At 39.4% G+C, this 22,722-nt stretch overlaps 4 protein-coding genes across 5 annotated transcripts in view; 2 read left to right on the top strand and 2 right to left on the bottom strand.

Annotated features, from left to right (window-relative positions):
• Positions 1-1,846, bottom strand: part of LOC134676190 (uncharacterized) — a 164,659-nt gene extending 162,813 nt beyond the window's left edge. Inside the window, exons 1-2 of the mRNA XM_063534519.1 lie at positions 1,422-1,846; positions 76-241 (exon numbers count right to left, since the gene is read on the bottom strand). Coding sequence (XP_063390589.1) covers positions 76-241; positions 1,422-1,728 — 473 coding nt within the window. The 5' untranslated portion in view covers positions 1,729-1,846. The remainder of the gene's footprint in view (positions 1-75; positions 242-1,421) is intronic.
• Positions 1-22,722, bottom strand: part of LOC134676165 (interleukin enhancer-binding factor 2 homolog) — a 183,557-nt gene that overhangs the window by 136,582 nt on the left and 24,253 nt on the right. The gene's annotated exons all lie outside the window — the stretch shown is intronic.
• LOC134676192 (proteasome subunit alpha type-2) lies at positions 1,970-14,716 on the top strand. The gene is made up of 7 exons (XM_063534521.1): positions 1,970-2,083; positions 2,267-2,343; positions 2,608-2,706; positions 3,656-3,812; positions 4,536-4,691; positions 5,742-5,838; positions 14,601-14,716. The coding sequence occupies exons 1-7, from the start codon at positions 2,043-2,045 to the stop codon at positions 14,676-14,678; spliced, it is 705 nt and encodes a 234-aa protein (XP_063390591.1). The 5' UTR covers positions 1,970-2,042; the 3' UTR covers positions 14,679-14,716.
• On the top strand, positions 16,951-22,662 carry LOC134676122 (zinc finger protein 615-like). The gene is made up of 8 exons (XM_063534404.1): positions 16,951-17,134; positions 17,284-17,407; positions 17,972-18,094; positions 18,494-18,736; positions 20,388-20,502; positions 20,730-20,884; positions 21,609-21,765; positions 22,441-22,662. The coding sequence occupies exons 1-8, from the start codon at positions 17,015-17,017 to the stop codon at positions 22,601-22,603; spliced, it is 1,200 nt and encodes a 399-aa protein (XP_063390474.1). The 5' UTR covers positions 16,951-17,014; the 3' UTR covers positions 22,604-22,662.

Raw genomic sequence — 22,722 nt, 5'->3', positions numbered from 1 at the left:
CTTCTAGCGGCCCGTCACGCTAGCATACCTACGTGACAAAACCGTATGCTTGCGAAACGTGCTATTATAACTGACCTGGTCTGCAAAGTGACTCGCACGGTGCCGTTCTCGCTGGATATTTCGACAGGCTTATCCCTGAAGCCCTCGAGCAGCCCGTCTCGCTTGTAAACGTGTTCCAGTCCAGTGTCGCCAAGCAGTTTGACCGCGTTATGCTCTGGGAGGAGCTCCATACTTTCCATGCCTGTAATTATCAAGATTATTAAGATTAATTAGGTCTCGTTTTTGGGTGAATTGAAGCAAGTGTGATGAAATAGTTATTTACGATACAAGTGCGGAAAAGAGGAAATTCGAAACGAGTTTCGAGAGCCACTCGTTTCGAATTTCCTCTTTTCCGCACTTGTATCGTAAATAACTATTTTATTCTTTGTCATTTTATTTCCCCCACGTATTGTAACTTGCAGTATGAACTACTTACGATATACAGGGTGTTTGGTACATCGTTTACCAAATTAAAACGGCTGATAGGTTGAGTCATTTGCTATCTTCTCATGCCTAGAAAAACAAAATTGGCCACGGTTTTTTTTACTACTACGCAAGTAAATAATTGAAATTTACGAATAACTGGCATAAAAGTGAAAAAAGGGCGCCAAATTAAAAATTTCTAGGCCTGAGAAGATAGCAAATGACTCAACCTATCTGCCGTTTTAATTTGGCAAACGATGTACCAAACACCCTGTATATAGCTAGCAAAGTTAACTATATCTATTATAGGTACTTTAATCAATAACTAACTGCAGCAATGTAAATATATCTATGGGGTGCATTGGGATAAATGCGAAGGCGGGGTAATTCCGAAACTGGAAAATATCTACTAAACTAGACACACTTTCTACTGTAGCAACAGTACGCAAGATGCCATGTAAGCGTTGCAGCGGCGTAAGTGTTGCTAAAGTATGAACTGTTTCTATTATAGTTTAGTAGATATTTGCCAGTTTCGGAACTAACCCGCCTTCGCAGTTACCCCAATGCACTATTTGAAATTATTGGGACGATGGTATAAATAAATCAACATCATAATTAGCTTAAATGTAGGTCACTGCCTCTTATAAAAATAAATACCTATACATGTAGAATGTAGAGGTTCCTATGCTTTTCGGGCCTGCCGGCCTAGCCAAGGTTACAATCGCTATCGCTTCGACAACGAAAAGCTTTATGTCTCTCTATCACTCTTCCATATTAGTGCGATAGTGGCAGTTGCGTTTCGATCGCTACGGAGCGTAAGCAATTGCCATCTTGGCTACGCGGCCTGATTAGCTAGGAATCTAAGTTTGAAAATGCCTCCTTTCTTACATGAAAGGCCCAGTGTATCAAAACATGTGAATTTAACTGTAAACGAAACTATTACGAGAAAGGTAACGTACCTTGTCCAAGCCTCAAAACGGCTAGAATGGTGAATGTGAGAATCAGGTTCCCGATGGCGAGGATGAACAGCAAACACACCAGCGTCCAAAACGCAATAGTCTTCCGCCCTTTATGCACCGACTTAGTAACATCATTACCGTTTTTATCGGAGTAATTCTTTGTCCCAATAACATTGCTTTTATTCCCAAAAACCTGACTTTGGGCGGGCGTTTTAGTGATTAACGCCTTTTCAGCACGATTTCTCTCTAAAGTACTGTCGGACATAGCGTCGGATAAAGGCGAGACGCCGCGCAGATTGCTCAACATAGCGACTGTCTGTTTTAAAGGAAATACACCCGAAACATTAAATTTATAAATAGACTAATGTTTCCCTAAATTTGACAATCAAATATCGAGCGAAGATGCACGCTTTCTATTGGTTGATGTTTTGACCAATCACTAAAAAGTGCGCTTGTTTGGATTCTAGGAATCGCCAAAATATCAAATAAATCGTACAATCGATTGAGGAAAACGAACGAATAATCGGTACAAATTTGCCTAATCTGTGGAAATCATGACTGTCATATTTCAATGCTGCCAACATACAGTAGTAAATAAATTTGACAATCTGCTTTGTAATCATGGCGTCAGAACGTTACAGCTTTTCTCTTACAACTTTTAGGTAATTTTCTATTTATTTACGCATATTTCTCTACGAATAACCCTGTGATCTTATTTTTCAATGTAGGCGTCATCGCATTTGTGTATAAATAAGTGTCTATACCTGTAATTTTCAAAGTTATAAGTGTTCAATTCATCGCGTAACTTTTACAAAAAGTTTATAATTATCTTATTTCCCTTTCAGCCCTTCAGGAAAATTAGTGCAAATTGAATATGCTTTAGCCGCTGTAGCTGCCGGCGGCACGTCCGTCGGTATTAAAGGTAAGATTTTTCTTGCGTTTGAGGTTATGTTAGCGTCTATGATAATCCATAATTATTTTGTTCGTCATATTTACCACATTTAGAAATTGTAAAAGTTAATACACATGACTGATTTTGTCTTACTAATTTATGCTTTTACTTAGATCATTGAAATAAGGTTGTATTTAATAAATCTTAATTGCATTGATCAAATTTTGTCATGTCATCTCATCATTAAACAAAGTTTGGGAAGATAGTAATATAATTTGTTTGTGTTCATTTCAGCGTCCAATGGCGTGGTAATAGCGACAGAGAACAAACACAAGAGCATCCTTTATGATGAACACAGTGTTAACAAGGTGGAAATGATCACAGGCCATATTGGTAAGTCACTGAAACGTTTCAATGCAGTACTTGGTTGCAGGTATTGATAGTAAATGCAATTAGACTATTATTTTTGCAATGTCTTTCAAGTCAAGAATACTGAAAAAGAAGCAAGGTTGGGTGAGGCTAATAGTTTATTTTATATCTATTAATTCTTGGACACACTCAGATTTTATAATAATGGCAAAAATAACACCTACATTTACAGTAGTACATAAAATTTGTTAACACAATTTCAACATCTTGGCCTTGACTATTATTTTGTAGACTTAGGTAATGATTAGAATGATGAAAATTAATATGCAGTAGGTAAATAAACTCGTCTTTTCGCTGTCACACATAAAACAATACTTAAATACCTCTTTCAAAATTAGTCAAAAGGTCTATACCACATTTTTTGACATCGGATGCATATATTCAAAGCCTCACATCCGGATGCGGAGATTTGGTACTAAAAAAATTTACATTTTTAGCAAATTTTATTTTAAAAAAACGAAACATTTACCCCCTTATTCATAAACGTTTACTAAAGTTGACAAGCCGATAATAATCGTTTGTCCCTTTCCGGTATGATGGAAAGGGACAAACAATTATTATCGGCTTGTCAACTTTAGTAAACATTTATGAATAAGGGGGTTAGTATTTGAGCAAGAATATCAGGTGCGTTTTATTTGTAATAGTAATAGCCTTTATTTCATGCGTTTTTGTTATTTTTACACTTTCTTTGTTATTACACCTATTTATTAAATTATTATTTTATTTAATAAACAGTAACTTGGCCGACTTTTCGGGATCTAGACGATTTCGTTATATACAATGACGAAATTACCTAGCAACAACGCCGCCAGCGCCGTGTGTGGATGTTGAAAATAATGCGGATGTTCCGCGGATGCGAATGCGGATGCGAATATTCGCAACATCCCTGGTCTATACTACAACTTTTGTTCAGGCATGGTCTACTCTGGGATGGGCCCCGACTACCGGCTGCTGGTGACCCAGGCGCGCAAGATGGCCCAGCAGTACTACCTCATGTACCATGAGCCTATCCCGACGGCTCAGCTCGTCCAGAGAGTCGCCACCGTTATGCAGGAGTACACACAGTCAGGGTAAGATTTATGAATTTTTAATACGGCATTATGTTATGTGACCAATCAAGATAGTCTGTGCGGAAAGAGAAGAGTCATGAAATGTATGTAATCCAATACATTCTATGACTTCTCTTTCCGCAGAAACTCTATTGATTGATTTTTTCTTTGGTAACTTGTAACTTAATATGCCTCCCTCTGCCATGAGGTTACGACAAGGAAGGACTTAATATGAAGTATAAGGGCCACTTGCACCATACCACTAAGCCCGGGTTGAGCGGTTAAGCCGTTAACTCAGTGTCAAATTGTACTGGTAACCATGGTAACTGCAGGTTTAACGGGTTAACCACGGGTTATTGGAATGGTGCAAGTGACGAAAAGATTACATGGTCAGATGTGTGAAAACCATCAAGGGGGCTGTTCATAAATTACGTCATATATTTTTGTCGATTTTTGACCCCCCCTAAAGTCATCAAAAAATCATGCTTCGAATGATCGCCGTTTAAGACGTTATCCGCATGACGCGACCTAAGCCCTCCTACACGTATAACACGTACACCCGCAACTCGACTGGACAACTCCATTGCGCTTCGTGTGACCGCATCTTCAAGACAACTTCTTTGGTTTTGCGAGCCACATTAAGGCATTTCATAATCCGGAATTCTTGATGGAGTCGCCATTGCCGGATACGGCAAGGAGGAGACTACTATGTGATAGTAATTACTAATTAGTCAATATTTGCAGTGGTGTGCGGCCGTTCGGAGTGTCGCTGCTGATCTGCGGGTGGGAGGGCGGGCGGCCGTACCTGTTCCAGTGCGACCCCTCGGGCGCCTACTTCGCGTGGAAGGCCACGGCCATGGGCAAGAACTTCAACAACGGGAAGACGTTCTTGGAGAAGAGGTGACAGCTTGAACCATTTATTATTATTTATCTGACTGCAGTATTATTATTATTATATTTTTTTCTTTATTGGGGAAAAAAACAGATACAGGCCAATAATATTTACAGGCAAAATTACAAAGTTTAGGTATAGCCTACATCCTAAGACAATTCCCACTAGGATGTACGACAATAGTTTTTGGATAGCATTGTGATCAGAACTAAACAAACAGACTTATACTATACTTACACTAGAACTTAACATAATAAAAATTTAACACGTTTCAAGTATAACTATGTGAATATGAACACAAGCATACGAGTAGTTTATCATAAATATAATAGTAGTGCAAAAAGGGGGTTTATGGTTTTTTGTTAGTCATATTAAAAGTAGTAGCTGTTAAAAAGAGTTTGCCGAAGGTAGATATGAAAGTGTAACGGTACTTTTATAATATTAAAGCATTCATAAACGCGTTACTGGCCTTAATTATAAATCGTTTGTCTTTATCTGTCATTTTGACTTATGTTTTTGAAAGAAAGGGATAAAACACAATTTAACTAAATCAGACCTGTAAACTTTTATGAATAAGGGGGTAAGTTGTTAGAAGGATGTCTGAGTGACTCTCACATCCCAAGTGACGAAAAATATATTGGTTATAAAACAAGGTTGTGAAAGAAATGTTCACGCTAAAATAGGTCGCGAAAAATAGTATTTAGTAGTAGTAATCACTGTATTGTACACAACACAGGTTTACATAAAATTTACAGAAATAGAGGTACAAAGGCGAACTTATCCCTATGAAGGATCTCTTCCAGCAGTTCCAGCTAACCTTCGACACGAGGGGAGAATTCAAATTAGCAGACAAATAGTTTTGACATGCCATAAAAAAAATACTTTAAAGACACTGCACCTACTTAATCTTTCTGGTTTGACCCATTGGTTGACTGGCAGAGAATGCCTTAAGGCATTAAGTCCGCCATTTGTACTTTAATGTACTGTGCAATAAAGATTAAAATCAATAAATAAAAAGTTATAAAAACGACTGTAAAAGCTGTTTGTTTCTGGCACAGGTATACTGAAGACTTGGAGCTGGATGACGCCGTCCACACCGCCATCCTCACGCTGAAGGAGGGCTTCGAGGGTCAGATGACTGCCGACAATATTGAGGTAATTGTACCAAAGATAATAGCTTGATTAATGCCAGGCGTGGCTCACTCCGCGATTTCGTCGCTTTGCAACAGGTAGCTACAAGTACATCCGTTCCACACCAATTTTGGTGGCTAGCCATAAGCCGCACGTGGCGCTGTCGCCACCTAGCGGACATATCTGGTCTGATCGTAAGAGACGCGTTTTGTTAGAGAGTGAATCTTCTGTAACTAGTACTATTATTTATTCTGTGCTAATGCATCTTAGAAATATATTTTACTCAAAATGCACTGAAATATAAGAAATATTGTAATGAGCTAACGAGTACAGTAGGCCTAGCACATGATTGGCGTGACAGTATCTCGCGGCGAGATAGATTACCCTTCTTCTCGGTGCGAGATACTGTCGCGCCGATCATGTGCTAGCCCGGCAGGAGTGACGAGTCGAGGGGACTGTGAAGCCCCATTTAGACGGATCTAGAACTTGCATGAGACTTTCTTTCTTTCTTTCTTAAGGTCGAGCGATTGCATGCATTGTACTCTGTTGTTAGCATTGTAGCAAATATTGCGTGCAAGTTCTTGCGTGTAGGGTTTAGCGGAAATTCTTAAAGTAGATGTAAAATCTGTGGTCGTGCACGCAAAGGGACGTCAAGTTGTGTCAACCTTAATAATTGCTCGGAGCAATGCTGAGCCGAGTTTGGCTGAAGTCAGGAGTTTCGCACCCCTGGTCTAACCTCTATGTATTTCATAGTTCTTAGCTTTATTTGCAGGAAGTTAATTTTAGTTGTCAAATTGCCTGCTAGATGTCGCTGTACCGTGTGTTGAAAATCCTAGTTCGCGGTGTTAAGATTTTTCCGAGAAACATGACGTCTGGCCTAGACATGTGCGCCGCGCCGCCGCCGCCGACGATTTTTCCACGCCGCCGCCGCCGATAAATTTGACCGGCGTATAATCGGCGTGGGAAATTTTGATACCTATCGTGTCCTTTTTTCCATGTTGCGTAGTGAATAGATAGTGTCAGAGGTATAAATTTAAAGATCCTTATGCTTTTACGCTTATTATTTGCCAGTGAACCAAATTAGCATCATTTTTGTCGTTGCGGTGTTAAGGCTTGGCCACACACAGAGCGCGACGCAGCGCCGCGTCCGCGCCGCGTGATGCCGACGCGAAGCCTGGTCGCGCGCGCCGGCCTCACGCTCTCAACACGCCCTCAAGGCGCGCGTGAACGCAGCGCGGCCGCGCGGGAACGCGGCGCACCGCTCGCTGCCTAACGTCCGATCCTACTGATGTGACCTTGCGCGACGCGGCGGGCCGCCGCGTTCGCTCGGCGCAGCGCTGCGCACGCGCCGCGCGGACGCAAGGGGCCGCGCGGCGCGGGGCGCGACAGAAGCGGGGCGTGATACCGGCGGGATGCAGTCTGTTTGACGTCGGTAACCTGTTGGGCCCGGGTCTCCTATAAACGCCATCGGCCGCTTACAGCGTCTGCGTCACGATGCTTACTATAGAGATGTACTGTTGTGGTCTGTTTTAGACGTCGACGTCAGCGTCTTTTTTGTTCAAAAACGTTGACGCTGACGCCAGACGCCGCGTACAGCATAAAATAGGAGACCCGGGCCTTAGCATGTGCCGCGGTCGCGCGGCGTGGACGCGGCGCGGACGCGGCGCTGCGTCGCGCTCTGTATGTGGCCAAGCCTTTAGCTGTGATATCGATTTAGCGTTAATTTAAACTAGATCTAGTTTCTGGATCTCAGGTTATTATTTGATATTTTATCGCACAGCTTTTTTGTAGAGCGCATTTTGTATTACGTCAATAATCTCGTGATTGTCTATTTAATCAGTGAAGTCAAGAAAATAGCAAGTTCATATCCTAGGACATAAACATGCTATTTTCTTCTTAGAATCTCCAGCAAGTTGTCACCACGGTTATAATTGCTGATTTTATGATTTCTCGTGTGATGCTGGTGACACGTATAAGGAATTATTTATGATTTGATTTATTTGCCAAATATTATAAAATTTCATTCAAAATTACCTTCATACGATCAATTCTTAGTCATTTTATGGCGATTATCAGCTTCCTTTACTTAACAATACATATAAATTTCATCAAATCAAAATTATGAAATTCAGGTTAAAGCTTCGTAATAAGCTATACCTAAACAATTATACCTAGGTACTTATAGGAACTTAAATCACCAAGTATCATCACTAAGCTAGCAGTAAAGAAAACAAAGTATAGATGGTCAAGCAAAACTTATCAGTAGAAAATTCAAATTTTCTATGGGACGATAACCCTTCGCGCCTACATTTTTCAAATTTGCCACCTTTTTCTGACATGGTCTGCTTGACCAAGTATACATTCTGTTGAGCGAATCTGAATCAACCTGTCAGAGACGTTTACTTTCGAAAACGATGACATCTTTATTCTAACATACATTTGTGTTAAACTTCAGTTCAGACAAATATAAAGTATGTAGTTCATCATAACTTCGTAACAAATCCTAGGTGACGCCTCACCAGCGGCTGGGAAAAGTGATCTATAGATTTAAGACTTATAAAGAATTTTGTTTGTGCTTTATTTGTATTCCGTCTATAAAGTAAGTAAAAATATTGCCTAAAATGTAGCGTTTTAAAATATCTTTGTTTTAATATTTAAACATGCCGTTAGTAACCGTTAGGTTGGTATTGGTAATAAATGGTTGCCAAGTGACATGATGGGATATAATTTTCGGCAATAATTAAGAAAACACACATCTAGACACGCGGCAGCGTGTCAAGCCAAGTTCAAGCAAAGGAACTGGCTAGCCAGCGCCAAGTGTAATATTACACGAACCACTTGGTGCCATTTTTGACCCTTCTATAACTCAAAACATCTTTAACGTAAACACATAAAACTACGTGTGTTTAATTATATCCATAAGGACATCTAGAAGCCCAAATTTCATGAAGCTAGCTCAAACGGTTATAAAGATATGAAGGTCAAAAAGTCGTAAATTTTAAGACTGACTGACATACCTATAGTACCTAAACCTAACCTACTTCCAGATGACCTAGAAGGATGAAATTTGGAATCCAGCTCAGTTATTGTGTGAAAGCGTAGGAAAAAATCTAAAAATTAAAAAAAGTTATAAAATAGGGGGGGTCCCCATACAAAAAAACCATTTTTTATTGTGACTGACATATAAGTACCTAAACCTAACCTACTTCCAGATGACCTAGAAGGATGAAATTTGGAATCCAGCTCAGTTATTGTGTGAAAGCGTAGGAAAAAATCTAAAAATTAAAAAAAGTTATAAAATAGGGGGGGTCCCCATACAAAAAAACCATTTTTTATTGTGACTGACATATAAGTACCTAAACCTAACCTACTTCCAGATGACCTAGAAGGATGAAATTTGGAATCCAGCTCGGTTATTGTGTGTAAGCGTAGGAAAAAATCTAAAAACAAAAAAAAGTTAATAAATAGGGGGGGTTCCCATACAAATTTCTTTTTTATTGTGACTGACATAGTACCTAAACCTAACCTACTTCCAGATGACCTAGAAGGATGAAATTTGGAATCCAGCTCGGTAATTGTGTGTAAGCGTAGGAAAAAATCTAAAAATAAAAAAAGTTAAAAAATAGGGGGGGTCCCCATACAAAAAACCTGTAATACGCGCTAAACAACCGGCCAACGGTGTGTCGTTGGCGGCGCGCGGCACCACATAATTAATACAAAGAACAGAAGTAAAAAACATGCAGCGGAAACACAAGAAAAAACATTAAATCTCAATACCTGCCTAGTTTTCTTTACAAAAAGTATTGATATCCCATCAAAAACATAAATGTAAAAAAGGAGAGCCAAGTTCAATACAAAAATTATGCTTGGCTGTGGGGTTCGCCGCAAAAAGAATGGAGATTTAAATGAGTGCCAAGTTCTATGCAAAATCCAAATATGTATTTATAGGAACAAAATAACATTATAAACAAGTATTAAACTCTATTTCTTTGCTTTATTGGATACCTATAACAATTGCTGTTATTTAAAAAAAATGTGAGATCTTAAAGTAGGTAGGTTGGCTTGGCCAGTTTTTATCAGAATTACAAAATATATATGTTGAATAACTTTATAAAATGACTGATGTAATGAAAACTGGCCAAGTCAAATCTAACCTGCTTTAAGATCTCACATTTTTTTTAAATAACAGCAATTGTTATAGGCATACGTCGGACTCCAGCGGGCATTTTCGTGGCATGTCAGAATGATAGGTAAGGTTCGCAAATCAATCAATTCACTTTCGAGTATTTGTACTTAGTATTTGGTATTTTGGTGGTAGTATTTGGTGCTAGTATTTATAATGTGAAATTCCAAATATCATAGCAACTAACTGCGTTATTTGTAAACGTACTTGAACTACACATAAGTCAAAATGGCGAAAAAGTTCGTTTGGCTTTATCCGTCACTCAGACAATAGGCATGTTGACATGAATCGCAAATATATAACATGTTATGTTTTTACCATAGCAGGGAATATTAGAATGCTGAAAATCATATTGTGTAAGTGTAAATATGCGTAATTAATTAATTAAAAATAGTCAAAAGTATTTAAAATAATGCCCAGTATCACGTGACTGCAAACGCCAATCGGAGCGCGTGACGTCATGACATGAGAAACACCACAGACTAGTCGTCAAACCTGACCGTAATCCATAGGACACCGCCAAAGAGTTTGGATGTTCAAACAGTGTATGTATTTTTTATTTCGACAATAGACATTTATTACGTACAAAAAATATTATGACATGATATAAAATATATATTTATTAGTTATTAAATAAATAAAATGTTATATAATACGATATTTCACCAAAATCTTTTTAATAATTTGGCTGAATGGAACTATCATTGCCATGTTGGCTGTCGGAAACAAAAAATAAATAAATTAAAAAGTTATATCTGCGCCACTATATTTGCACTCACAATTTTAGTTGTATCATAATAATTCATCTTAAATTGTAACTGTAAGTATTTTTGTGTGAAATTAGTTATTGTGATTCATTTTTGAAATGGTTTTATCATCGCTGAACGTAATATGTATACATATAGTTCGCAAGTAACAATATCATTCAAGTCAAAATTCGTAACTGCAACGTAAGTATCATGTAACAAATATATTTTTTTATACTCTAGGGTCTTGATTGTTGTTCTTTTACAGATAGGCACTGCATAAGACATGTAAAACTTGTTATTCATTATTTTAGCTTATATATTTACGTAATACTGATCTTTTAGAAAGAGAGATAAATTAAATACTACAGCTTTTGTTCTACGCTAGGACTGACATTTTGGCAGCAGTTTGTTTATTTATCTGTTCGTGACGTCACGTGACAGCTTAGAGCGTTTAGGCTCAAACTTTAAACACTAAACTAATTAAGCTCTATTTAGTATTTAAAATTAATGAATAAAAATTTTAAATATATTTTTTTGTAATAATTACGTGTCTATCTATAAAATTAATACAGTTCTAAAAACTTGTCAACATGCCTATTGCAGCTGTGAGAAAGGAACAAAACAAATGAGTTAACTGGGCATGTCAAGTTCTATGAACACGGCTATGTTACAAATACTAGGTACATTATGATACTCGTAAGTTAAGATTTTTTTGTTAACCTTACCTTGCCCTCAAACTGCCCCCTATAGTCCGACGTATGGTTATAGGTATCCAATAAAGCAAAGAAATAGAGTTTAATACTTGTTTATAATGTTATTTTGTTCCTATAAATACATATTTGGATTTTGCATAGAACTTGGCACTCATTTAAATCTCCATTCTTTTTGCGGCGAACCCCACAGCCAAGCATAATTTTTGTATTGAACTTGGCTCTCCTTTTTTACATTTATGTTTTTGATGGGATACTTAATATGTTTTGGATAGCCTAGTAAATACTCAGAAGGCTTTAATGTAGAGTTTCTGCAGCCACATTCTCATGCAGTATCAAAAATTATGCCACGCCGATTTCACGCCGATTACGCCGCCGCCGCCGGTCAAAAAATCATCGGACGCCGCCGCCGATGATTTTGCCATCGGCGCACACCTCTAGTAGTCTGGCCGGTACTAACTTGATAATAGAACAGCAACCACAGGAGCTTATTATATTATAATGATTATGACTAAGTTGCTGAGAAGCTTTTAGCCTAGGAAGTGCTAAAGTAGCGATGTGACGAGTCCACTTTTTTTCGATTCGAATCGATTCGGCCACTGATCCGACTTGAAATTCGAACTGACTCGACTCGACGGTTTGCGTGGTTCGCGACAAGGTGGCCGCGGAGCCGCAAACGAGTCAAGCGGCAGTTGTTGTAAACAGAACCTTCAGGGCACCGAATTAAGGTTTATTTTTCAATGGCCATACTAGCAATGAACTCGACTCGGGATGGCGAATCAAGCGGCAGTTGTTGTAAAAAGAACCTTCGAGCTACGGAATTAAGGTTTATTTTTGAATGGTCATAGTACCAGTCAACTCGGATTGAGACAGGGAATCAAGCGGCAGTTGTTGTAAAAAGAACCTTCGGGCTATCGAATTAAGGTTTATTTTTGAATGGCCTTAGCGTAGCGTTGACTCGGCTCGGAGAGTTGGTGAATTGGCGATTCATTCGCCGAGTTTGCGGATCGGATACCAAGTTACCAGTCAGTTTAGTGGCCGAGTTGATTCGGATTGCCAATAGTCTTGATTCGAATCAACTCATCTGTAGGTTGATTCGGATTATTCGAATCAGATAACTCGACTCGCCCATCGCTATGCTAAAGTGTAGCTCTTGAGTTTTACTTGCCTTGAAAGGCAAAAAGGAAAAAAAAACGGCCAAGTGCGAGTCGGACTCGCGCACGAAGGGTTCCGTACCATAATGCAAAAAAAAAAACGGCCACCCATCCAAGTACTGCTCCCGACGTTGCTTAACTTTGGTCAAAAATCACGTTTGTTGTATGGGAGCCCCATTTAAATCTTTATTTTGTTTTTAGTATTTGTTGTTAAAGCGGCAACAGAAATACATCATCTGTGAAAATTTCAACTGTCTAGCTATCACGGTTCGTGAGATACAGCCTGGTGACAGACGGACGGACGGACGGACAGCGAAGTCTTAGTAATAGGGTCCCGTTTTACCCTTTGGGTACGGAACCCTAAAAACGAATACATCTGGAAATCATGTACGCCCTTTAGAGTCTGTGCGGAAAGAGAAGAGTCGAGGATTTTATGACTCTACTCTTCTCTTTTCAAACAGAGGGGCTACCGCGAACCGCGTTCGACGTGTTGCCTCTCTGTCGCACTTGTAAACTCGTACGTAAGTGTGAAAGGGAGGTAACACGTCGAACGTGGTTCGGGGTAGGCCCTCAGACTACATTATACGGTCTAGTCTAAACTCTAAAGTTACTGTTTGATGATAATACATTTCCACAAAAATGTTGCGCCGTTCATGTTCCACAATCCAGTTGACCATACTTTTTTAATTTTTTTCAGACCATTCACATCTTACACAACCAATTATATCTTTTTTTTGTTTTCGAGTGTAAAATTTACGAGTGTAGATATAGTTCAGTTTAGCATTAGAAAAAAGGTAAGCGATCTTGACATGCCTTTCAATTGGAAAACGCTGTTTAAAAATCAGTAACTATTACTTGGACCCGGGTATGTCCTTAAACTACGTCCAAGACCACCGGTGGACGGGAAGCAGCGTCCCTCAAACTCGGTGTACTCGACTGCGATCGCCAACCCGCCTGCCAAGCGTGGCGATTATGGCATTCACCCCCCATCAAGGGGGAGGACTATGTTCAGCAGTGGACGTCTTATGGCTGAGATGATGATGATGATGATGAACTATTCCTTATGAAAGCAGAAATGATCGTATTAGATTCCTAATTGTTACATATTCGCCGTGACTTATTTTTAAAACGTGTTTTTCTATAAAAAGCCACATCAATTGTTTACCTTATTTCTAATGCTAAAAAAAAACGAACATAAAGTGCTTAATGAAGCCGCAAATAATAGGGGATATTACTGCAATGTTATGCCGCCAGAGTGCAGCACTACCGACTCTAGTAAATTCATAGACTAACTTATACATACTGTGCCTTAAACTGTTTTTTGACAAGCTTACACAGACAATAAAATATGACATTCATGCATCAAGGCGGCTTGTTAACAAGGGCCAAAGTTGCACCAAACAAAGTCTGCAGCGGATTTGATAGCCCACGCAGTGTAAGTGTTATGTATACGTCACAATTTCATAGAAGTTTGACGTTTAAATTGACACTTGTACTGCGTGGGCTATCAAAATCGCTGCAGACTTTTTAACGGTCTGACTATACCGGGAAACCTGAAAATTGAAATTTAGTTATCTGCTTCTTTATCGCTCGAATATGCAAGGATAGAGAGGCGGAAACCCAACTTTCGACTGTCGTATTTCAGGGTAGACCATGTGATTGACCTAGTGACGCATGATGTGTCATTGATGATCTCAATGAGGTTTGTTTAGGGTTCCCCCAAATATGTCAACGCCGAATCGGCAAAATCCGATGGAAAAAAGCTTTATGTCTGCGCAATAAGAGCGAAAAAGTCGTCGTTCGGCTCGGCTCGCATCGGCCGGCGCTGGCCAACGAGTCGTCGGCTTCTTCGCTTTTATTGCGTGGACATAAAGCTTTTTCCTATCGGCTTTTGCCGAATGCGCGTCGATATATCTGGGGAGACCCTGTGCTAGTGGTGCCACCTACGCAGAGCTTTGCCTAATATTTCCTATTGATGTATTGTGTGCAGGTGGGGATCTGCGATGCGGCCGGGTTCCGCCGCCTGGAGCCGGCCCACGTCAAGGACTACCTCGCCAACATCCCCTAAGATTTATTTATGGTGCATTAAATGAGTTTTATTTCTAATGTGACTTTATTTTGATCTTAATCACGACTGGCCTCATTACACCAAATTCGCAATTTTAAAGACTTATTGTTAAAACCATGCTACACGGTAACCAAGACGAGCTTCCGATAGTCCTAACTAGGTAACTAGGATCCTAAAAAACTGTTCCTAGTAATTGCAGTCAGGTCGAATGGATTTATCCGAGTTTGATGTTAAGAGCCAACAGGAGTGGTCATTTCTTCATACAAACCTACTCAACTGTTTCCTCCGTGGGTTTTGATGCTAGAGCAATGATTTTTTCAACACAGATTAATATTGTCAATATATGTGTCGGGCAGTTTTGCTTTTTTGATATATTTGTTTTTTAAGGCGCTAGAGCCCTTCAAAAATGGCCAAAATGGCCTCATTGACTATGCTGCAATGAGAGGCGTAGTAGGTATTCAAAACTGATATCAATTAGCCAAAAAAGCGAAACGGTCCGACAGATAATTTAGTTTGGTTAAGATTGGTTAAGTTTTGGAGGAGGAAACAGTCGAGTACGAAACCTCGATTTTTGAGATTTTTCGCCTTATCCTTATCGCACTAGTTTTAGGACTTAGGATCCGCTTCCGTTAGCGAGACGGGTATATTTACCTAAAATATTTAAAACTCAGCTCCTTTCGTCTTGAGTGCTAAGTTAGACCAAGAAAAGTCTACAACGAATTTGATAGTTACACTACAAACTACTAAGAAGATACTAGCACACGCTGTGTGTTATTTTAAAACTTCTATGAAATTATGACGTATAAATAACACTTTTACTGCGTATGCTGTCAAAATCGCTGCAGACTTTTCTTGGTGTCTAACTCTAAAATGCGGTTACGCCCAGTGAACTAAAACTCTTCAATGTATAAAGAAAGGAAAGGCCCACTGGCCTTAAAGCCGTAACAGACTACCGCACCGCACCCATAAGTGAGACAGAGATAGGGTTATTTCTTCTTAACCTTATGGATTTTAACTTAAAAATGAAATGGGGGTAATTGTACAAAAAATCCCTATGGGTCGAAGTGTATCCGCAAGGGCCCCCGAAAACAATAAGATAACTTAAAAATGAAAAGATTTCTTTGAGTAATAAAGTTAGCCCCCATACGCACGGGAGCTTTTCCAACGCGCGTTAAAAAAACGCTTGAGACTGTCCGCACTCTAAATTCGATTTAACGACCAAGGCTTAAAATCGAAAATCCAACAACGCCTGATAAAAACGCCACCGCTGTCACGTACATGTAGTGCGTCAAGCAAATCTTGTCAGTAGCAATGTAAAGCAAACTAAAGTAGGGCAACACTCAAAGAGTAATATTGCGCTAAGAAAAGCAGCAATGTACAATGTACATCGAACCAAAACTTTTTTTCCGCTGAGCGCGCCCTATTACGTACGTCAATTCAAATTGTCACTGGCGGATTCTTTATTGAAAATGTTTGAAATTGTTATTAATAGGTATGGACGGATAATTTAAAAGCGGTGTGTGATGTTGACGATCTGCGAAAGACTGCAGGCAGATGCTGGATGCGGCAAGCTGAGGACAGGGCGCTATGGCGCTCTTTAGGGGAGGGCTATGTCCAGCAGTGGACTACTATAGCCTGATGATGATGATGATGATGTGTGATGTTGGTAAAAATGATTAACTAATTTGAAGATCTTAAAATAAAATTAGAAGTGGACTATGCCGTTAAACAAGAATGTATGAATAAAATCATTGCTTCCGCAGGTAGATGTCCTACAGGATTTTAATATTTTATTAGATTTCTCAGTTGGCACTGTAGGCATTGTAGGCACCTTAGCTTTGATTAAGCACAATCTTATTTAATATTTTGTTATTTAATGGTGACACAGCAAAAATATCTCTGGAAATAGAATCGATTAAGAATGTAAACAAAGAAGATGATGGCTGTCATTCCCGATCCACATTCCACAGATAAAACACAGATGACACGCGTATTTCGAATTATTCGAACACAGTGTTGCAAACCCGCGATTTTTCAAATTTGCCGCCGTTTGCTACTGACAAGATTTGCTTGACCCAGTTATTATACATGGTTATCCATTTGTGTCATTAAAACGCTTTTTTAACGCACGTTGAAAAAGCTCCCGTGTGTATGGGGGCTTATTGTTTGTAAATAAACGATAAAAAAAAGATTTCTGAACGAATCTTGACCGTCTTAGTTACAGTTGACATCTGGTAAACATAACCTAAAAACTATTAATGTTTACATCCGTGAATGTGAAAATATCATTGATATACTGGAAATTCCACTGTTATAATTTATTTAACTGTATCAAAATGTCAATTGATGCTTATTTTTGTTTTTGCTGTTTATCAACCAATGATTTAATAAATTTATACAGCGATAAATCCGATACAAACTATGCCCAAATGCTCAAAGATCTTCATTCTATTCAAGTAAGTTTTTCTAAATGATTTTTTCTTCATGTTTCTTAGTATTTATGTTGGTAAAAAAAATGAGTAAACTATTCATTAAATTTTCTTTGCCGCAAAATACAAGAATGAACATGTAATCTCATTTCAAAGTGATGCTGTAATAATTCTAGCCTTTACAAGAAGATTACGAAGACGACAGTTTCGTGTGTGAGGAGTGTGCCCGGGCGCTGCAGGAGGCACGCAAGTTCCGGCGTCAAGTTCTTGGAACCCTCAACGCTCTGCAGGTTAATGGATGTAAGGGTCGTTTCTCTGTTCGCTATCTGCATGAGTAGATTCGCCATAACCAGGGCAGTCTTAAACTATGCTGGGACCCTTGGACACATAAGAACTTGGAGCCCTTTTGGAAAGCTAAAGAGAGTGAATTAAAAAAAACATTTTATTACTATGATCTTCTATTTATTATGAGCAATTAAATGAGGATGGGAGCCTTGGGCTCGGGCCCGCGTGCCCTTATGGTAAAGATGGTACTGTGGATGACATATTCTATAACTTGTGTACAGACACATATTTTCTCATGTTTTGTGGAATATTCCTTTTAAGATGAATTACGAGTATTTGTTGATATAATAGATCTGCTTTGACATAAAAATGACCTATATTCTAGAAACATCAACGATATTGCCAAGTTCACCCTGTGCAAAATTGCAGAGAGTAAAAGCAAGTATTAAAAAAAAACACTTAAACCTGACCAATATGAACTCCAGATTGCCTCTGAACTAAAAAAATCTGGGAAAAGGTAGGAAGATACATACTGAACATACAGTACTACATAATATATGTAATCTATTTTATTTTCAGTAATTGAACTGGATAAATCAGAAAATTGTACACTAGTAAGGAAGGTCTCCGGAGAATTTGTTTTAGAAGCAGATGTCAAATATAATGTTGAGGAAAAAAAAATGACTGAAGATGATAAACAAGGTAAATACTATTGAATATAATATCATGTTCAAGTTTCACCCTGATGGTAACACAGAATAAATAATAGTTAATAGTACACAAGATTCCCTCTAGATGTAGATGTAGATATTCACTCTAACAAAACGCGTCTATTACGACAGATTTGACCGCTAGGTGGCGCAAGCGCGAGCAGGCGTCCAATCCGTAGCGGTGCGCGGCAACTACTATGACTAGGCGCTAAGCACCAAAATTGGTGTGGACCGCATGTACGAAATCGCGGAGTGAGCAACGCCTTGTAATGTTTCAAATCTGACTGGTACCATGGCATAAAACTTTGTATGAAAGTATACCTCACACTCACAGATCTATAATAGGTTTTTTTTTATTTGGTAAACAGACATGGTTATACTGAATTTTCAGACCTAAACCATCCAGAGTCTCCAGAAAAAGATAAAAAACCCAGCATAGAACTAGAAAGAGAGAAACGCATCACAGTAGCCCGGAAAAGAAAGAGAGAGCCTACTGTCAAGAACGAGGTCCAATATCAGGTCACGGATGACTTCAAGTGTGTTGAGTGTGGGATGGTGCTGGCCAATGCGTATGTGTACCATGCGCATATGAATAAACACTTCCCGAATCATATTTGTGAGACGTGCGGGAAAGGTAAGAGGGGAAATAGACATAAACCTAACTTCAAACTTTTATTTGACGACCGGTCTGGCCTAGTGGGTAGTGACCCTGCCTATGAAGCCAATGGTCCCGGGTTCGAAACCTGGTAAGGGCATTTATTTGTATGATGATACAGATATTTGTTCCTGAGTCATGGTTGTTTTCTATGTATTTAAGTATTTATATATTATATATATCATTGTCCGAGTACCCACAACACAAGCTTTCTTGAGCTTACCGTGGGGCTCGGTCAATTTGTGTAAAAATGTCCTGTAGTATTTATTTATTAACCAACTTCCATTTCATAGTTTATTTATTTATTTAATATTTATTTGAACACTTTACCACAGAATAAGTAACAGTACTAACCTCAATAAGGCCTAGTTTCCTCTCTGGGTTTGGAAGGTGAGATGGCAGTCGCTTTCGTAAAAACTAGTGCCTATGTCAATTTTTGGGATTAGTTGCCAAGCGGACCCCAGGTTCCCATGAGCCGTGGCAAAGAAGAAGAATAGTACTACCGTACAGAAAAGAAACTTCCTACAAAACCGAAGTTTGACAGCGATTCAGGGACGAATCATGCTGCCCTTTTCTAATGTACTGCACTATCCCTATCCATTCGGCTATTTAGGGTCAAAATTCAAGTACATAATTATCTTATCTATGGTCGTGCACGCAAAAGGACGTCAAGTTTTGTCAACCCTAATGATTGCTCGGAGCAATGCTGAGCCGAACGGAGCGGAGAAAGCCCGAACGCCCTAGTTTCCTTCCTTCCCCTCACTATATCTTTATATATAATATATTTTATAAAAGAACACGATATTTAGGCCCCAATTTTTCAACGCGCTTTAAAAAAGCGTTTGAATGACACAAATGTATACATGTGTATTTAATCACACGATGGCGGTGGCGCTTTTTATCAAGCATTGTTGGATTTTCGACTTTAAGCGTTGGTCGTTAAATCGAATTTAGCGTGTGGACGGATTCAAGGGCTTTTTTAACGCGCGTTGAAATAGCTCTCGTATTTATAATATAAATGGGGGTATGTAGTATAAATGACTTTATCAGAAGATTCCAGGTTCGAATCCTGTCAGGGTCGCCATGTGAGGTGGGAGGTAAAGGAGAACTCTAATGTGCGAAATATAGGTTTATTCTGGATATTAATAATATCCAGAATTAATAATATCATAATATGATATATCACTCGTATATATTTATTTATTATTCGGAGAACCAACAGCTATCAATTGTACAATAGTTATGTATATAGATAACAGAAAGCCAATTATAGGTTCCCGCCAATAGCAACAGGTTAACAAACAAATGGTGGTTAGCACTAAATTTTACAACGTGTTACCACTAATATTCTAAAATACGTATACTTATTATATTATTCTACAATACAAAGCAATACTCTTTATGGTACATACTGAACTAGGAAAACAAAACTTATTAATAATATACATCTATCGATACAGTAATATGCTAACGCATACGACTCGCTCACTTAAATAATTTGTCTGTCAGAATACGTCTTATAGTTGTGATGTTGCTATTAAAAACTATATATATATATAAGGCTACGCTAAGAGAGTGTGAGTGTGCCGTTGCGCGCACACTACACCTTACTAACAAATAGTACCTTTAGGTTTCCTGACGAAGAAGAGGCTCAAACGCCACATGCCGTCCCACAGCAAGGGCCCGTTCAAATGCGACCAGTGCGACACGGAGTTCCACAACTACAACTCTTTGAATTCACACAGGTAACATTATTTATTTATTATCGTAGATACTACAAGCAAAAAGAATCGATAGTATAGAGTGGTCCTGTCATGGTGAATTTTGTAGTCACAGTAAATTTACTGCCATCTATCGACACACGACTAAAACTCAAAATGAAAACGTATAAAATTATCAAAAAAATGTATATCGTGACTCCGACTCGCACTTGGCCGGTTTTTAGATAACGTCACATATTTGTTTGTGACAGACAACGCAAGCACAAAACCGTGGAGCTGTACGCGTGCCCGCACTGCCCTTGTCGCTTCGCCACGCTCACGCGGCGCGCGCGCCACCTCGCCGCGCGGCACGGCGCAAGGGCGCCCCACACCTGCTCCATATGCTCCAAGGATTTCTTGCTCGCAGGTTCATATTACAATAGTATTTGCATAACACTCGCTTCCATTTTCGGTGAAGGAAAACATCGTGAGGAAACCAGACTAATCCCAATAAGGCATAGTTTCCCCTCTGGGTTCGAAGGTCAGATGGCAGTCGCTTACGTCAGCTTAGGATTAGTTGTCAAGTGGACCCCGCAAAATGCCGGAATAACGAGGGAAGCACAGTATTTGCATAGGTAACACCTTTCGTGAGCAGTAAAAAAAAAAAACATAAAAATCGTTTATTGCAGACCAACAAAGTCCATAGGAATGTTAGTAACATTCAAGGTTAGTGTACACAAAGAAAATAAAAACAATGCAGAGAAAATAAAAATACAATTTCTCGCTAGCAGTAGTTGGTGTGACAACAATCAACATACAGATTAAGCCAAAGCGTTTGATTCTGTAGGTGTGGTGTAGACCATAATATTAGTAGTAATATAATTAATGTGTATGACTTGGCGTGATACATACATTACATATGTATAGTACATATACCTATACGTTTATATAATAAAGCAAAAACAAATAATTCAATAAACGGTCCCTTTTCGTCGAAAGCGATGGCTAAGAAGGGTGTACCCCAGGGATCTATATTAGGACCATTCGTATTTCTTGTTCACACAAAAAACCATCATCCTCTTTCTAGCGTTGTCACTTAGAGAGGATCCGCTCGGGAACCTAATCACAAGAATTTCGCACCTTTTTTTCAGGAAACCTGTCTACACACATGCGCAACAAGCACTTCAGGGAGAAGCGGCACTTCTGCGCGGAGTGCGGCGCCGGCTTCTTCCAGAAGCAGGAGCTGCGCGGGCACGTGGCGGCGCACACCGGCGCCAACGACCACCACTGCGCGCTCTGCGATAAAAGGTGCTTGTATACATTTACAGTATTTATGGTCAGAGACCGGAATTTTCACGACAAAACAAAACACTGTCGCAATCTTGTTAGAGTTAGAAACATTTTTTTATCGATATCGATAGTTGGGTAATAGAAGAAATTGAAATGAGAATGAGTAGAAATGAGTGGCGATTACTCTACATCACTGTCATCGCATCACGCGCAGTGGCGGATTTGCCCTAAGGCACAGTAGGCCCGGGCCTAGGGCGGCAAGATATTTAGGGGCGGCAAAATGTGACAAAAAATTCGCTGATGGCAACAAGAAATAACTCAAAATGTATTCAATATTATGGGTGCCTTGAAAGGGGCGGCTACAGGGCCTGGGGCCTAGGGCGGCAAAGACTGCAAATCCGCCACTGATCACGCGGCCGCGGTAAGCCTAAGAGGCGCTGGCTGGACGTTGCTATTACACCATTCAGGCGCTATGCTTACACTAGCTGCTGTTACTGATTCCACGCATACGAAGTCGCTATAATAAAAGCAATTGAGTCGCTTAACTTCAAACTCGGGTAAATCCATCTGTCAGATTATGCGATTTTGGTATTAAGAAAACGTAATAGGGTAGATATTTGCTGAGAGGGTCCAATGGATTTACCCGAGTTTGAAGTTAAGCGACACAATTTAACATCAACATATTAATTCCAGTTATCCTCGCAAGAAAGCGCTGGACGTCCACATGCGGGGCCATCGCGACGAGCGGCGGTTCCATTGCGAGCTCTGCGGCAAGAAGTTCCTGCAAAAATGCACCTTGATCACACACGCTAAGACTCACAATCGCGAGGCACAGAAGAAACTGGACGCCTTATAACCTCGTGAGGCCCAATGTGCATTATAATGTACACTCCGTTTCAATGTAATTAGAACCTTTTTTACAGATCTCCAGGCTTTTTATTTACATATTTTAATTGACAGACTAAAATTACACAA

Source organism: Cydia fagiglandana, chromosome 24, assembly GCF_963556715.1.
Source record: "Cydia fagiglandana chromosome 24, ilCydFagi1.1, whole genome shotgun sequence".
Taxonomy (NCBI): domain Eukaryota; kingdom Metazoa; phylum Arthropoda; class Insecta; order Lepidoptera; family Tortricidae; genus Cydia; species Cydia fagiglandana.
This window is presented reverse-complemented; position numbering and strand designations above follow the sequence as displayed.

What these genes read in the sequence shown, in the direction of transcription:
- LOC134676122 (XM_063534404.1), top strand. Translation starts at nt 17,015, where the DNA reads ATGTCAATTGATGCTTATTTTTGTTTTTGCTGTTTATCAACCAATGAT. An exon ending in CGCTCTGCAGGTTAATGGAT is followed by an intron (nt 17,408 to 17,971) that starts GTAAGGGTCGTT and finishes TTTTATTTTCAG; the next exon opens with TAATTGAACTGGATAAATCA. An exon ending in CAAGGATTTCTTGCTCGCAG is followed by an intron (nt 20,885 to 21,608) that starts GTTCATATTACA and finishes CCTTTTTTTCAG; the next exon opens with GAAACCTGTCTACACACATG.
- LOC134676192 (XM_063534521.1), top strand. Translation starts at nt 2,043, where the DNA reads ATGGCGTCAGAACGTTACAGCTTTTCTCTTACAACTTTTAG. An exon ending in AATGATCACAGGCCATATTG is followed by an intron (nt 2,707 to 3,655) that starts GTAAGTCACTGA and finishes ACTTTTGTTCAG; the next exon opens with GCATGGTCTACTCTGGGATG. An exon ending in CAGGAGTACACACAGTCAGG is followed by an intron (nt 3,813 to 4,535) that starts GTAAGATTTATG and finishes CAATATTTGCAG; the next exon opens with TGGTGTGCGGCCGTTCGGAG.